Source organism: Schistocerca serialis, chromosome 1 (genome assembly GCF_023864345.2).
Source record: "Schistocerca serialis cubense isolate TAMUIC-IGC-003099 chromosome 1, iqSchSeri2.2, whole genome shotgun sequence".
Lineage (NCBI taxonomy): Eukaryota > Metazoa > Arthropoda > Insecta > Orthoptera > Acrididae > Schistocerca > Schistocerca serialis.
Window position 1 is genome coordinate 1173958972 of NC_064638.1, and position 16879 is coordinate 1173975850.

Sequence of the window (16879 nt, forward strand, 5' to 3'; positions counted from 1 at the left end):
CTTAGTCCTTTGCCATCCCTGCTGTAGTCTGCATCCGAACAAATGCCAAGGCTGTATGAGAAGTTTTGTCATGGAAAGGACAGCAACTGTGAAAACATTAGTGCTGTTTGTTAGTGGATTTAATGTGAACAGAAGTGTGTTGCTGACCTTCAGTGAGGATGAGGTCAACATCGAGGCAAGTGGTATGGGATTTTGAACAGGACCGTGTGAAGTTTATTTGGCAGATTTGATGTACGAGGGTCATTCAGTAATTAGAGAGACAAATTGGTCTGGAGAAAAAAAAGCAAAACAATACTTTTTCTACTTTTCAACGTAATCCCCTTTAACATTTATGCACTTGTTTCAATGGGCTACAGGCTTTTTTATTCCAACTGCAAAGAACTCTTTAGCTTTATGTTTGAATCAGTTTTCCACAAACTTTTTGCATCCTCGTTGTCCTGGAACCTTATCCCACATAATGCCTCTTTCAGTGCACCAAACAAATGGAAATCACTAGGTACTAAATCAGGACTGTAAGGGGAATGAGGCAGTATTTTCCAGCCCATTTTGTCGATGGTTTCATGGGTTAGTTGAGAAATATGAGGACGTGCGTTGTCTTGCTGGAGAATCACACCTCTCTTCTGAGATCCACATCATCTTGTGATGAAGCAAGCTGGGATCTCTTTACTTCCTCTCTTGTTTTGCCATCTGCCTCCTTAAATTCATCTTTTCATTTTTGACTCATTACCATTAACACACAAGAGTATAATCTGTAATTTCATAAAAGAGAAAGGTTGGCCCTCAGTCTTAATGAATATAGCACCAGATTTAATTTTGTGCTTAGTTTGTGTATGTAATCAGTTCCCTAATTTATTTTGACTATTCCTAGTTAATATCTTTTGTTATAGGGTGAAATCAGTAATTGTTTCATAACTTAAATTCTATTGTTGACTTACAAACAAATATAAATTCTGTACTAATTATAAACATTTGGAAGAACCACCACTAGGATTCTTTAAGTATCTATTTGGCTCTATTCAAAAACATATTTGCAAAGCCTGCCCTTAATTAATTCCAAAATAATTACCAGGTTTGTCAAAAGCATTGTTTGCGTAATATGTCTTTTAATTTTGTTATTTAAACAAATAATTCAGCCTAACCTTTATTGTAGAAGAGACTGTTAAAAAGATTTATGTTTTAATTGTAATTCCTGTAAATTAAACATCGAACAATTTATAGTTTCAGTATCTGTTATTGTGAGGATATATAAAGGCCCGACTTTTGGTCCAGAGACAGTCAGTCCATGGCCAATTTCCAGACAAGAAACCTGTATTTTTTTGATCAACAACAATGCATCAACAGAACCGTGAAATAAATATAACACAAATAGGCCATGTGTTAAAATAATGACAGTGTCTGTTAAATAGTGTCATATGTACTGCATTATTCTGCAAGAACTGTGTGGTTAGGTTTTATTGCTCATAGGTGTTCAATGGTAAACTGTTGTAGCAGTATGGTGATGTTTTCGTGTAAACTATTAATGAGGCTTATCAAAAGTTAACCAATAGTGAACTGGCCATATTAACTGTGTAATATGGGGGGGATTGTGAACAGTGGAAGTAAAGAACTGTGAAACACAACTATGCAATTGTCGCCTATGTCATTTGTACAGTAGTCAGTGTGGAACTTCCACCCTCGATTTTTCAGCCAGTATAGCAATGCATTACATAGACACCAAAGACTATCAACAAAGAAATAAAAGCAGGCGAATGTCACAGTTTCTCTCTCATGGTTGGCTTCACCTTGTTTAAAAGCAAATTGAAGTATTATTGAAGGTACATTGTACAAAACTGGACCTTCAGCATCCCAAAATACCATTAACATGACTTTGTGCTGATGCTTTGGTTTTGAAATTTTTTCTGGACAGGTGGGTAGGTGGGCTTCCACTCTCGGCTTTGTCTTTTTGATTCTACTTCATAATAGTGAACCCAAGTTTCATCAAAAGTTAAAATTTTGTTGAAGTGTTTACCTTCTCTTTCGTAATGTTCCTTTAGCTCTGTGCACACTCTCAACCTGGCTTCCTTGTGTAGCCACGTCAACTCCTTTGGGACCCATCTTGCACGTGTTTTGCGGTACTTCAGCTTGTTACAGATAATGTTATTAACTGTACCAGTACTAATCTGATCCTTATCAACTATCACTTCCACAGTCACATGGTGGTTGGCATGAATAATGTCATCAGTTCAACTTTCAAGTGAGATAGTTGAAACTGCAACTGGTCGGCCAGCACGGTGGTCGTCAGTCACTGAGTCGCGACCAGTTTTGAATCTACCCATTTGTAAAAATTTGCACGATTCACACAACCTTCACCATAAACTTCAGACATTCTACAGTATATATTCACTGGTTTCTCACCTTCAGCAAGTTAAAAAACAGAACGTTGTTCAAGTAATTTGGATATTTCAAGCAGACTCGCTGTCTTAAAAACATATTTTTGAGGTTATAAACAAAATAATGTTGATACATCAGCTGATCAGGGCTCATCCCAGTGTTGCCAATTTAAGGCCATAAAAGTACCAAACTTTGCACTACTAACAGCTTTTTCCCCAGACCAATTTGTCTCTTTCATTATTAAATGACCCTCGTAAATATGGTAACGGAAAGTGTTTGTAGAATCTAAATAATTTAGAAGCAAAGGTAATGACTGACTAAATAGTAGAGGTGTTGCATCGTAGACAAGCACTGGCTGAATAAATTGTGCCAGGCTGCAGTTCAAACAGAGGACGGAGAGAGTGCAGGGTTGCACTTGGCCAAAGTTTGGTAGTGGCCTTTCATTCAGATCCACAGCTGATTGGTGGTCACGCTCATAAAAAGCTGTGCAGAAATTGCAGCAGAGCTACTTTCAAGACATGACTTCTTTCACAAGTGGTTCTGTCCCAGATGGGATAGGATAAGTCTGTAACAGGAATGAAATAGGATGTGCTGAGTGAACATACCTTAGCAGATCTTGCACCTGAGTCTTCCAAGGGGATATGACTCATATGGCAAGGAGTTGGGAATGGATATAGCTTAAGGATTGGTCAATATGTTGCTTGGATTGAATGGCAGCGAGTTACAATTTGAGGGAGGGGGGATTGTGGGTGGGATGGCCCTAATTCCTCTTCACAACAACACAGTTGAAGCCAAAGGAATTGGCTTAGTTGTTCCAGTTCAGGATGGTACTGGATGATTTGTAGTTGCAACTGCCTGTTGAGGACAACTTATGGGGATGTGAGGAAATAGTGTACAAAATATGCCTATAGACTAACTTTTGGAGGGAAAATAGCACCAGTTGGCCAATGCCTAATTGGGGGGGATATAATGGTAGTTGGTGAAGGCCTTACTGAGAACTGCAGCATACTGGGCAAGGGAATTCTCATCATTGTAGATGTACCATCCACAGCTCTACAGTGCTAGAGTTCCTACCACATTCATGTTTCGTGCACCTGCCTGCCTCCCTCAAATTATCTGCCATTCTTCCTCAACCCTCCCTTCCACTCCCCACCTCCTTTCTCCCCTTACCCACTGCACTCTACACAACCTCTTGCCCTAGTCAATATCCAGAACTGCAGTCCCAGAACAGTGCACTCACACACTGGTACAGCAAAGTTGTACCAGGTGTGTGTGTGTGTGTGTGTGTGTGTGTGTGTGTGTGTGTGTGTGTGTGCTCTGGCTAAATAAAAGAATGCATCTAAAAGCAATCAAAGTAATAATATGCTGATGTTATTTCATATTGGATATATCTTGACTTGAGATCTCAGTTCCTTTTGTACTTAGTTCTGAAATTGTCTTTTTTGGGATGTGTAAGATTGCCTGATGGATAGAAGTCCCTCTTCATTTGTTTAAAGCTTGATTTGAGTCGTTGTTTACTGTACTGTATTTTGTATGTGACAGGTGAAGTTCGTGAGGCACTGTTCACTGTGCTAGCCTTGAAAGAAGAGTTGCAGGCAGAGTCGAGATCACTGAAGAAGCTGGTGGAGCAGATGCAAGAAACAAATACACATCTGCAAGCTGAAATGTCGGAGAAACAAAGGCAGCACACTGAAAAGACGGAGAGACTGGAGGCTCGCATACAAGCTCTTGCTAGGTGTGTAATCTTAGTGATACATCAAATTCATTTGTGCAAATTATATTGTAGCCAGAAACTGGAGAAAATACAGATAATATTTATGATTTAACCACAGAAGTCATAACCTTTTAAGAAGAGAACTGTTGAAAGGAAGAAAATTTGACCTGTAATACTTCGTAGAAAGAAAAGATAACAGTAATAATTACTGGTAAAATGTCTTTCCTACAAAGTTCCCCTTATTTCCTCCCCTTCATTGTACCCACACAGCTTTCATGTTAGCCTTACATTGTCAATAAAGCTGTGCCCTAGAGAAAGTCCTCGTAAGTCTGTCATTATTGATGAACTATCCAAATATAAAGGAACTGGTGGTTATGAAATTGAGTCACTAAAAATGAACATTATCATAGTTATCTGATAGTATTTCATAGTTCATTACTTTTATGCAGATAGAAAGGTAATCTCTAATAAAAATTAAAGAACATTTTACACTGTCTTATGACAAATATGTGAGCAAGATGGAGAGGCCTGGGGAGAACGCATCATGATCCGTAGCAGATAGAAAATTGCTATGAATGCAAAGAGTGCTTTATTGCACAGTTGAACTAAGCCAAAATAATTGTAATGAGAGCAGCATAAGAAACACAGAATGAATTCAAAATTAAAACTTTGTATACCAACCAGTCAATAAAACCCAGGAAACATTGGTGTTACTCAGCCAGTACCTGAATCAAAATCATCAGTACAGTCACTCAGTCAGAACAACTTCAAATACTGGTGGAGTAATGCATTCAGACTTCACAGGATGACTTCCTGCCTACTAGCAATACAAAAGTGTTTAATAAAATATAATCCCTTTCTTATTTTCATTATATGTTTGTCCTGAAAACAATGGCTTATGTCAGTAGTCAAACCTGTATTATTGCCAAACATACTGGAAAGATTTTTGGTAGAAAATGGACACCAGAAACACCAGTTCGGTAAAATTGTAGTCACATGTATGACAAATTCTTTAATTCAATTGAATATAACAGTGGTGTCTAGTTAGTAGAGCATATGCAGTTTAGAGTTAGAATAGCAGAGATGCAGAGTTCAATTCCAGGTTTAGTTGTAATTTTTAGGCTGTTTGATATAATATCTCAAGCTTGTTGATCATAATGCAGCAATTGCATCAGGTCTTATACAGAACACGTGCAATTAGTTAATGTTGTTGTTGTGGTCTTCAGTATAGAGACTGATTTTGTGCAACTCTCCATGCACCCTATCCTGTGCAGGCTTCTTCATCTCCAAGTAATTACTGCAACCTACATCCTTCTGAATGTGCTTAGTTGATTCATCTCTTTGTCTCCCTCTACAATTTTTACCTTCCACACTACCCTCCAATACTAAATTGGTGATTCCTTGATGCCTCAGAGCATGTCCTACCAACCAATTCCTTCTTCTAGTCAAGTTGTGCCTCAAATTCCTCTTCTCCCAAATTCTGTTACGTACCACCTCATTAGTTATGTGATCAACCCATCTAATCTTCAACATTCTTCTGTAGCACCGCATTTTGAAAGCTTCTATTCTCTTCTTGTCTAAACTATGTATCGCCCATACATGGCTATGCTCCATACCAATACTTTCAGAAAAAAATTCCTGACACTTAAATCTATACTCATTGTTAACAAATTTCTCTTCTTCAGAGATGCTTTCTTTGCCATTGCCAGTCTACATTTTATATCCTCTCTGCTTCGACCATCATCAGTTATTTCTTCCCAAATAGCAAAACTCGTTTCCTAATCTAATTCCTGCAGCATCACCTGATTTAATTTGATTAATTTCACTATCCTTGTTTTTCATTTGTTGATGTTCATCTTATATCCTCCTCGCAAGACACAGTCCATTCTGTTCAGCTGTCCTTCCAGGTCCTTTGCTATCTGACAGAATTACAATGTTGTTGGGAAACCTCAAACTTTTTATTTCTTCTCCATGGATTTTAATTCCTACTCCAAATTTTTCTTTTGTTTCCTTTACTACTTGCTCCATATACAGATTGTATAACATCGGGGATAGTTAACGACTCAGTCTCACTCCCTTCCCGACCACTGCTTCCCTTCCATGCCCCTTGACTCTTAAAACTGCAGTCTGGTTTCTGTACAAATTGCAAATAGCCTTTCGCTCCCTGTATTTTACCCCAGCCACATACAGAATTTGAAAGAGAGTATTCCAGTCAACATTGTCAAATGCTTTCTCAAAGTCTACAAATGCTAGAAATGGAGATTTCCCTTTCCTTATCTATCTTCTAAGGTAAGTTGTAGGGTCAGTATTGAATCATGTGTTCCAACATTTCTATGGAATCCAAACTGATCTTCCCCGAGGTCAGCTTCTACTAGTTTTTCTATTCTTCTGTAAAGAATTTGTGTTGTTATTTTGCAGCCGTGACTTACTAAACTGATAGTTCGGTTATTTTCACATCCGTCAACACTTGATTTCTTTGAGATTGGAATTACTATACTCTTCTTGAAGACTGAGGGTATTTCACCTGTTTCATATATGTTGTTCACCATATAGTAGTTGTCAGGGCTGGCTCTCCCAAGCTATCAGTAGTTCTAATGGAATGTTGTTTATTCTCGGGGCCTTGTTTAGACTCAGGTCTTTCAGTACTCAGTCAAACTCATCACCACCCCTGCGGGTTCGGGGATTAGAATAGGCCCGAGGTATTCCTGCCTGTCGTAAGAGGTGACTAAACGGAGTCCCTCCCCCTCAAGGGGGTAGTTTGTGCCTGCGTCCGGAGACGGACGGTTCCACGACTTATATTTGTGGTAATTTTGGTTTTTCGCTTATTCTAGTTTCTTACTTCTTTTGTTTGGTTCCTTCTCCCTCTCACTGTCTTCCTTCCTTTTTACTTTGCCTCCCGCCTCCGTGCCTCCCGCCGTCTTCTTCACCCTCTGGTCTCCGCCTCGGCGTTTCAGACTATCTGTCCTTTCTCTCTCGCTCTCCCATTTTTTTCCTCTATCTTCTTTCCTCCCTGTGCGTGCCTGAAGGCCGACCCACGCTTTCGCACGCATAGCCGGTGACGGGGTAACGCATAATTCCCCGCCCTGGGTAGACAAGTAAGGCATGCACGTACCCCTGGTAAGGGCCAGGCTCAGGGAGGGGTGATTGCCTGAGTTGACACCTTCTGACCATGCCAATTGGTCCCTCCATCTGTTTCTCGGGAGGTGTGACCTGAGGTGTAAACATTCACCTAAGGCGGGAGTGCCCTCTGAGAGGGTCCCCACAAGGAAGGAGCCATCAGAGATGCTGGCAATCATCGGGGATTCCTCCGCAATGGATTTATCTTCTTCTTCTTCTTCTCTCTCGACGTCTGCCTGAAAATGGAAACTTGACCAGCCACCAGTGACAAAAGTACTACTGCCTGCCCAAAAGTTCCTCGTAGTTTTTAGATCTGAGGACGGAAAGGATTTTGCATCTGTCAACCCTTTCGTTATTCAGAAGGGCGTAGATGCCATAGCCAGATCTGTCAAGTCTTGTACTAGGATGCATAACGGTACCTTGCTGTTAGAAACTGAGAGCGCCTTTCAGGCACAAAAACTGCTGTACACGTTCCCTGTCTGGGTGGAGGCTCACCCCACTTTGAATTCTTCGTGTGGTGTGGTATATACTAGATCCCTCGATGGATTGACTGACGAGGAGATTCAGTCTTTCCTCGCTGAGCAGGGTGTGACGGCTGTCCATAGGGTCATGAAAAAGGTCAACAATGACCTTGTACCGACCCGGACACTTTTCTTGACCTTTGATAGTGTACAGCTGCCATCGCGCATCAAAGCGGGCTGTGAGGTTATTTCTGTTCGCCCCTATGTCGCGACACCTACGCACTGCTACCAGTGTCAGCATTTTAATCACACTCGCCAGTCTTGTCCTAATGCGGCTAAAGGCAGGGACGCCCATGAGGGTGACTGTCCACCTCCGTCTCCTCGTTGCGTGAACTGTCAGGGTGACCATGCAGCGTCCTCCCGCGACTGTCCCATCTACAAGGATGAATGCTGTATACAGGAAATTCAGGTCAAAGAGAAAGTGTCCACCTCGGCTGCTTGCAAGCTATTTGATAGTAGGAAGCCCACACTGCTCCCAGCGGGGAAATACAGTACTGTCCTCACCTCTCCTCGGACTACCAGGGAGGTGTCGACGCAGACATGCGATCTGACCTTTAGCACTATGGTCGTCCGTTCGGCCAGTGCTAAGATCGCCCGGTCAACGTCACCCCTAAGACACAAGCACCTTTATCAGCTTCTGCCAAGACTAAGACCCAGAAGTCAGATGCACGGGCCTTCAAGAAGGAACCGTCTCGTGAAGACTTCCTATGTACCTCGAACTCCCAGCCATCAACCAGTACTTAGACTAAACGACCTTCCAGGAAGGCTCATAGGAAGCAAAGTTTACCTTCTCTGCCAAGGCGTGTTTCTTCTCCTGCGCCACCCAGCGGTTGCCGCCCCAGGCCGTCATCCGTTTCGCCTGGCTGCACCGCTGGTAGCCGAACATCTGGCCGTTCACCGGCGGAAGAAGCTCTCCCTCCCGGCCATCTTAACAAGATGGCCGACGAACCTATTGAACAAATGGACGATGACTCTCCACCTATTGATAGTGGCGGCAGTGCTCGCTCGAAGCCAGGCCCTCAGCGACCTTCAAGGTGACCCCTTCTTGCTTCTCCTTTTTCTTTTTCTTCTCTCGATGGCACTTCTTCATTGGAATATTCGCGGCATTCGCTCCAACCGAGAGGACTTAAAGTTGCTGCTATGCTTGCACTGTCCGCTCATCGTAGCTCTCCAGGAAACGAAGCTACGCCCATGCGATCACATTGACTTGGCACACTATGCCTCTGTGCATTTTGACCTACCCCCTGTGGGAGGTATTCCAGCTCATGGATGGGTTTTGTTGGTGGTCCGGGATGATATTTACTACGATCCCATCACATTGCACACCGACCTGCAGGCAGTTGCCGTACGAATTACTCTCCCCACTTTTACATTTTCCATTTGTACCGTTTACACTCCATCGTCGTCTGCCATTACCAGGGCAGACGTGATGCAAATTATTGCTCAGCTACCTGCACCATTTTTATTGACTGGAGACTTCAATGCCCACCATCCCCTTTGGGGCTCTCCAGCATCCTGCCCGAGAGGCTCCCTGTTAGCAGACCTTTTCAACCACCTCAATCTTGTCTGCCTCAATACTGGTGGCCCTACTTTTCTTTCGGACACAACTCACACCTATTCCCATTTAGACCTCTCTATATGTACTACTCAACTTGCACACCGGTTTGAGTGGTACGCACTTTCTGATACATATTTGAGCGACCACTTCCCTTGTGTTATCCGTCTCCTGCATCATACCACCTCTCCATGCTCAACTAGTTGGAACATCTCCAAAGCAGACTGGGGGCTCTTCTCTTCCAGGGACCTTTCAGGATCAAACCTTGGCAAGCTTCGATAGTCAGGTCCCACACCTCACAGAAGTCATTCTCACTGCTTCTGAATATTCCATCCCTCACACTACTTCTTCTCCACGTCACATACCAGTCCCCTTGTGGACTGCAGCATGTAGAGACGCTTTACGTGCTCGTCGGCGTGCTTTACGCACCATTAAACGCCACCCTACGATGGCGAATTGTATCAATTATAAACGATTACGTGCTCAGTGTCGTCGTGTTATTAAAGAAAGCAAGAAAGCCAGCTGGGCTGCTTTCACAAGCACCTTCAACAGTTTTACTCCTTCTTCTGTTGTCTGGGGTAGCCTGCGCCGGCTATCTGGCTCCAAGGTCCACTCACCAGTTTCTGGCTTGACGGTCGCGAATGACGGCCTTGTAGCCCCTGAGGATGTCTCCAATGCCTTCGGCCACTTTTTCGCAGAGGTTTCGAGCTCCACTCATTACCACCCTGCCTTCCTCCCCCGAAAAAAGGCAGAGGAGGCAAGGCAGCCTAACTTCCACTCCTCGAATCGTGAAAGTTATAATGCCCCATCCACCATGCGGGAACTCGAAAATGCACTTACCCGGTCACGGTCCTGCGCTCCAGGGCGTGATTCTATTCATATTCAGATTCTGAAGAACCTTTCTCCTGCAGGTAAAGGTTTTCTTCTTCGTACTTATAATTGCATCTGGATTGAGAGTCGTGTTCCCACATGCTGGTGCGAATCTATTGTCCCGATTCCTAAGCCGGGAAGGGACAAGTACTTGCCCTCCAGTTATCGACCGATCTCCCTTACCAGCTGTGTCTGTAAGGTGATGGAACGAATTGTTAACTCTCATTTGGTTTGGCTGCTTGAATCTCGACGTCTACTTACCAATGTACAATGTGGATTTCGTAGGCGCCGCTCTGCCGTTGACCATCTTGTTACCTTGTCGACCTTCATTATGAATAACTTCTTGCGGAAGCACCCGACCGTGGCTGTGTTCTTTGATTTGGAGAAGGCTTACGACACCTGTTGGAAGGCGGGCATTCTCCACACCATGCATACCTAGGGCCTTCACGGTCACCTCCCTCTTTTTCTTCGTGCCTTTTTAATGGATCGACAGTTCAGGGTTCTGTCCTGTCCAACATCTTTCGCCAGGAGAATGGGGTGTCACAGGGCTCAGTTTTGAGTGTTGCTCTCTTCGCCATAGCCATCAATCCAATAATGGATTGCCTCCCAGCTGATGTATCATACCATCTATTGCAGCGCACAGCGTACATGTTTCCTGGAGTGCTGTCTTCAGCGTTGTCTTGACCGTCTTTACTCCTGGAGTGTCGCCAATGGCTTCAGTTTTTCTGCCGAGAAGACGGTCTGTATTAACTTCTGGCGCTACAAAGAGTTTCTCCCACCGTCCTTAGATCTCGGTCCCGTTGCTCTCACATTCGTGGAGACAACAAAATTTTTAGGTCTTACATTTGACAGGAAACTCAGCTGGTCTCCACATGTGTCATATTTGGCTGCCCGTTGTACCCGTTCTCTAAATGTCCTCCGTGTTCTCAGCAGTACCCTGTGGGGTGCGGATCGAACCGTCCTACTTCGCCTATATCGGTCGATCGTTTGCTGAAAGCTGGATTATGGGAGCCTCATATACTCCTCTGCACGGCCGTCCATCTTACGCCGTCTCAACTCTATACACCATCGGGTGTTACGTCTTGCGATCGGAGCGTTCTATACTAGTCCTGTCGAAAGTCTTCGTGCTGAAGCCAGTGAATTGCCACTAACCTACCGGCGTGATGTACTGCTTTGTTGGTATGCCTGTCGGCTATTGTCAATGCCCGACCACCCATCTTATCGTTCCTCTTTTGACGACTGTCTCGACCATCAATACGGGTTATATGTATCTCCCCTGCTACCCCCTGGAGTTCGCTTTCATCGCCTCATTCAGCACCTTAATTTTCACTCCCTGCAACCTTTTGAGTGGGTGAGAGCCAAATGCCACCTTGGCTCCAAGCTCAGGTTCACGTTCACCTTGACCTCAGCTCGCTCCCAAAGGAGGTTACCCAGCTTCGGTATACCGATCCCGGTTTGTCGAACTTCGTCCGAAGTTCATTAATATGATCTTCATTTATACAGATGGCTCTAAGACCAATGATAGTGTCAGGTGTTCTTTTATTGTTGGGGCACACAGTTTCAAATACCGGCTCCATGGCCATTCAGTCTTCACAGCTTAGCTATTTGCCCTCTACCAGGCTGTTCTTTACATCCGCTGCCACCGACATTCTGCTTATGTCATCTGCTCTGATTCCCTGAGCGCCATCCAGAGCCTCAGTGATCTGTACCCGGTTCACCCTTTCGTGCACTGGATCCAACGCTCTCTTCAGCAGCTGGCGGACGATGGTTCTCCTGTTACCTTTACGTGGGTTCCTGGCCATGTCGGTATCCCTGGGAACGAAGCTGCAGATGCCGTGGCCAAGGCTGCAGTTCTCCAGCCTCGGACAGCTTCTTGGTGTATGCCTTCATCTGATTGTAGCAGGGTCATTTGTCAGCGCATTTTATCGCTGTGGCATGCCGATTGGGCTACACTTACGGACAACAAGCTTCGGGCCTTGAAACCTCTTCCCACAGCTTGGACGACCTCTTCACGCCCTTCTCGGTGGGAGGAGGTCGTTTTGGCCCGGTTACAAATTGGGAGGGCATTTTATTATGCTGTTTTCTTTTAATCCCTTGCCTGTTAATATGTCTTTTATAGTGTTGTCCCTTTTAGTTGCTATTTTAACCTTGTGCCTCACAGTGCATTCCTAACTTAGTCTGGGCGCTAATGACCATTGTAGCTGTGCCCCCCCCCCCGACCCCCCCCCCCCCCCAAAAAAAAAGTAACCCTCATTACGCAGTATCATATCTCCCATTTAATCTTCATCTACGTCCTCTTCCATTTCCATAATATTACCCTCAAGTATATCACACTTCTGTTACCCAAGGATATCTACTATCCCTCGTCTTTAGTCAATACTAACACACAAATGAGAGTACAGTCATTTTATTATTAGACTCTTAAACGTGCATTTTCCCCTATAAACATTAGATCTGATTTCTTACTAGGCACTACATCCCTCCACCCATCCATACGTCCTGGCCCATTCTCTTTACTGCTCCCCCTGTCTTCAGTTATCACCACCTGCCACCACCCAGATAAACTCCATCCTCTTTTCTGGTCCATCTCTACTTCTTATCAGCCATTACTGAATTCTTTAATCGTGCAAACCAAATAACCACATCACTGTTTTATTTTCATCTTCATCTACTACCTTTGAATGAAGTTCCTGATATACCCACTGGTTAGTACCTACTGTTATGTTTTTAATTTCGTTACAACATTACGGCCCCAATATAGGGCTAGCAGCCATTCCACTGATAACCAAATAGATAATAAAGCTTTTTTAAAATATTCTTTGACGTAATCATGTTTTTATGTGATAGTCATTGCTGGTTTTGGCCACAGTGGCCATCTTCAAATGCTACAAAGAAAAGAAGTATAGAATGAGATTTTCACTCTGCAGCGGAGTGTGTGCTGATATGAAACTTCCTGCCAGATTAAAACTGTGTGCCCGACCGAGACTCGAACTCGGGACCTTTGGCTTTCGCGGGCAAGTGCTCTACCAACTGAGCTACCAAACCACGACTCAACGCCCGGTACCCACAGCTTTACTTCTGCCAGTATCTCGTCTTCTACCTTCCAAACTTTACAGAAGTTCTCCTGCGAACCTTGCAGTTTGGAAGGTAGGAGACGAGATACTGGCAGAAGTAAAGCTGTGGGTACTGAGCATGAGTCGTGCTTCGGTAGCTCAGTTGTTAGAGCACTTGCCCGCGAAAGGCAAAGGTCCCGAGTTCGAGTCTGTCGGGCACACAGTTTTAATCTGCCAGGAAGTTTCAAAAGAAGTATATATTAAAACCTTTGAGCAAGTAACAATATTTTTTCAAGCTTTGATTGTAAGCTAGGTAAAGTGCTATTAAAATACGTGTGGATTGTACACAAGTGAAAAAATGAGGGGGCATCTACCGCAAAGTTGTATAATTTTACCAGCACAGTTTTCTGACAGTGTGGATGATGATTTAGGATCACATCCATCAGGGACTAGTTTTAGTTAAAAGGGGACTTCAAAATAAATTTAAAAATTTAAATTCTAACAGGAACAGGCAGCAAAAAAGTAAAGAGCATGAAGTCCACAAATACTTTAAACATGTTGAAAATTTTTCTACTACAATGTTAAACAGTGGCAAAGGACACGTTTTTAAACAAAGGTTTACAAGTCAATAAAATTCTTCTGGGTTTGACACCGCATTGTCAACTATAAAATTCCGACGTATTGGCGACTATCGCAAGACGACTATTGCAAGACGCCTTTCTCAGGGTGTATTACTATTAGTTAGTTAGCAATACACCTGAGGAAGGCAGCTTGCAATAGTCACCAAAATGTTAAGAACTTCATTGACTGTGACAACGGCCGCTGAAGCCTATGTTTATGAAACGTTTACAGTATAAGGAAAATGCAAGACAGATTTACAGTTAAAAATATGGTAGCTGAGGTTAAAATGGCAGGTGAGGTGGTAAATTTGAGTAGATGTGAACAGTTAACAACAGTGGCCAAAAGCAAAAAGTTCTTAGAAAGGCCGCTAAATCTTTCACAAAAAGAAGTCACTGAGGATAAAGTTATTCCAAAACTAAATATAATCTTAAAGTTCTTGTTATTAGGGCAGGCAAGGGGAACATAGCTGTGTTAGTTCACAATAATGGTTACAAATTCATTAAGAAGAATAACATTATAGAAGAAAAAAAGGACGCGACCAAGAGATTCCAGAAAAAGCTAAAGCAGAAGATAGATAATTTGATTTTTCTGTTTTCAGATAAGTTATGTGAAGATTATGATTGCCTGTACATCTGTCCTGAGGGAAATTAAACTGTGTAAAAAGAGAGATTAATCACGCCAGTTGTTAATACCAAAGACTGCCTTACATATAAAATTAATAGGGAGCCCAACAAAATATTGAAAGTGAAATTTGTTCATGAACAATACTGTGATATTAAAAACTGTGTGGCCTTAGTCCAGGAAATAAGATACTGAGATACCAGATTGTGCTCCTTTCACATCATCGTATATTGAGAAACCTTATACAAATGTTCCTATTGACAAAGCCTTAGATATTATAAAAATAAATCTGCTATGTAGTAAATACCTAGGCCAAGCAGCAGTTGTAGAACTGATAGAAATATTAAAGTTTGTTCTGCCGAATGACAATTTTTTGTTTAACAGTAAATGTTACACACAAGTTGATGGAGTTGCTATGGGAAATGGTAAAGGTGACACATCAATTTGCAGACAGGGGCACAATGAAAAAACTTGTTGACTGATCGTTTGGCCAAAGACTTCTTCAGAAAAGAAAGGAAAAGACACACACATTCACACAAGGTGGCACACCTCATGCACACATGACCACTATCTCAGGCCATTCTGGCCAGAGCGGTCGGAGTGTGTGTGTGTGTGTGTGTGTGTGTGTGTGTGTGTGTGTGTGTTTGTTTTTCTTTCTTCTCTTTCGTGTCTGAAGGAGGATTTGCCCAAAAGCTCAATGTGTAACAGCCTTTTCATGGCAACTGCCTGCAACTCAGTGTGCCAGCTTTATGGTGAGCAGCAATCTGACCTTTTCATAATATTGTTGACATGTGTTTCAGATGTTTAGGAAGCTAGCATGTACAGACATAATTAGCAATGCCCATTCCAATCATCCACTATGTCAACAATATTAAAAAGAATGTAAAGAAGATAAATGAACTACATGTACGAACATTATCTGTTAAGTTCAAGTACGCTCTGTGAAATCATAGGCGAAACATCAGATAGAATTGGCACTTATTCAGGAGAAATGGAGTTTAAAATCACATTCACATCAAATAATACAAAAACGTGAATCATCATAACTTGCCACATAATAGTAATAAATAGGGGAATCTGGGGTCTACAAAATACCACGCTATGACTGTGAAAAAGTCTATATCAGCTAGTCACACAGGTTCTTTGATTTGATCTGTAAAGAGCACACTTATGTTAGCAGTAAGACGGCATTAGGCTTGTATTTGTGAAGGGAGGGACATATTATTGGTAGCATTGAGGAGCAACTACGAATTTTACATAGAGTTGGAAAAAAAAAATGGTTAGATGTTTTAAAAGCACTGAAGATTTACATTACAAAACAGAAGAAACCAGACAAATTCCTCAATGGGCAGAATAAGTTTGCAACAGATGCATATTTTAATATTTACAGTGCAGTTATTAAGTTTTGAGTCATTGCATCTTGTGTATATGCTTCAGCTGATGCTGAGGCTGCCCTGCGACTGAGTGCTCCGCTTACTGTCCAGGATATCCCAGCACTTGCTAGCATCTGCCAAGAAAATATACACACACCTCACAGTTGTAAAAAGAGCACCAGCAAGCTACAGTAGAATGCAACCCTTGTCGTCCATTCCATTGTCATCTCTTCTAAACTTACAGGCAGTGATGTAAACATCTAGAAGCCAGGAGTGCAATGCCAACAGCTGTTGAAAGTGTGTACTATAAGGATTGCTCCTTTGTCTCACTCATAGTAAAAACTTACTCTGTTCCTAAATATGGTTTTATTGATTTACTAAAATTTTAAATTTTACAAATAACCAATTGAAATATTATTGTTAGTCCTTTCGTATTTTATGGTTTTCAAAAGTAAATATTGTCTTATAGTGGATGCATGCATCTGGCACAAAGAGTAGAGAAAGAAACATACACTTAGTTTCATGTGTATAACTCCACGATTTTTTGTTTTATATGCAGTGTGACAACGCATGAACATGGTACTTTCAGGTGTGATCCACATGTATTTTAACAGCTCACAAGCAGATGTAGGGCAGCAACTGTCTCCTTAAATGAAATCTTTGTTTTCAAAAATTATAAATATAATATGACTGACAGGGCCTTTCAGCATTCAGTCTGATAAGAAAATACCTTTTAGTATGCATCTCATTTTATATTATTATTGTTATTATTTATTACATTGATGGAAAACTTCAAACCTTGTCTGTTACCACTAGCGAAACCAGGATCTTGCCCACTCGCCTCTTGTAGGGTGCCTAAAGGATACTGCGTTCTCGCAACAATTCAAGCAAATCACATTAATAGTTTTTACTACAAATAAGATGATGTCTTCTCACCACCTTTGTTGCTCTTGTGGTCTTCATCTTCGTGCCGGTGCTTGTCGATATGCTGGAACAGAAACAGCATGATTGAGCCTTTCAAGAATGTCAGTATTGAGTTGGCAGAACAAAGGCCAAAGACAGTT

The 16879-nt window shown here is 42.4% G+C and overlaps 1 protein-coding gene across 3 annotated transcripts in view; it reads left to right on the forward strand.

Annotated features, from left to right (window-relative positions):
* Positions 1-16879, forward strand: part of LOC126418610 (sorting nexin-29) — a 197460-nt gene that overhangs the window by 121742 nt on the left and 58839 nt on the right. For all 3 annotated transcript variants that reach the window (XM_050085457.1, XM_050085448.1, XM_050085465.1), the window contains one exon: positions 3913-4105. In XM_050085457.1, the coding sequence (XP_049941414.1) occupies positions 3913-4105 (193 nt within the window). The remainder of the gene's footprint in view (positions 1-3912; positions 4106-16879) is intronic.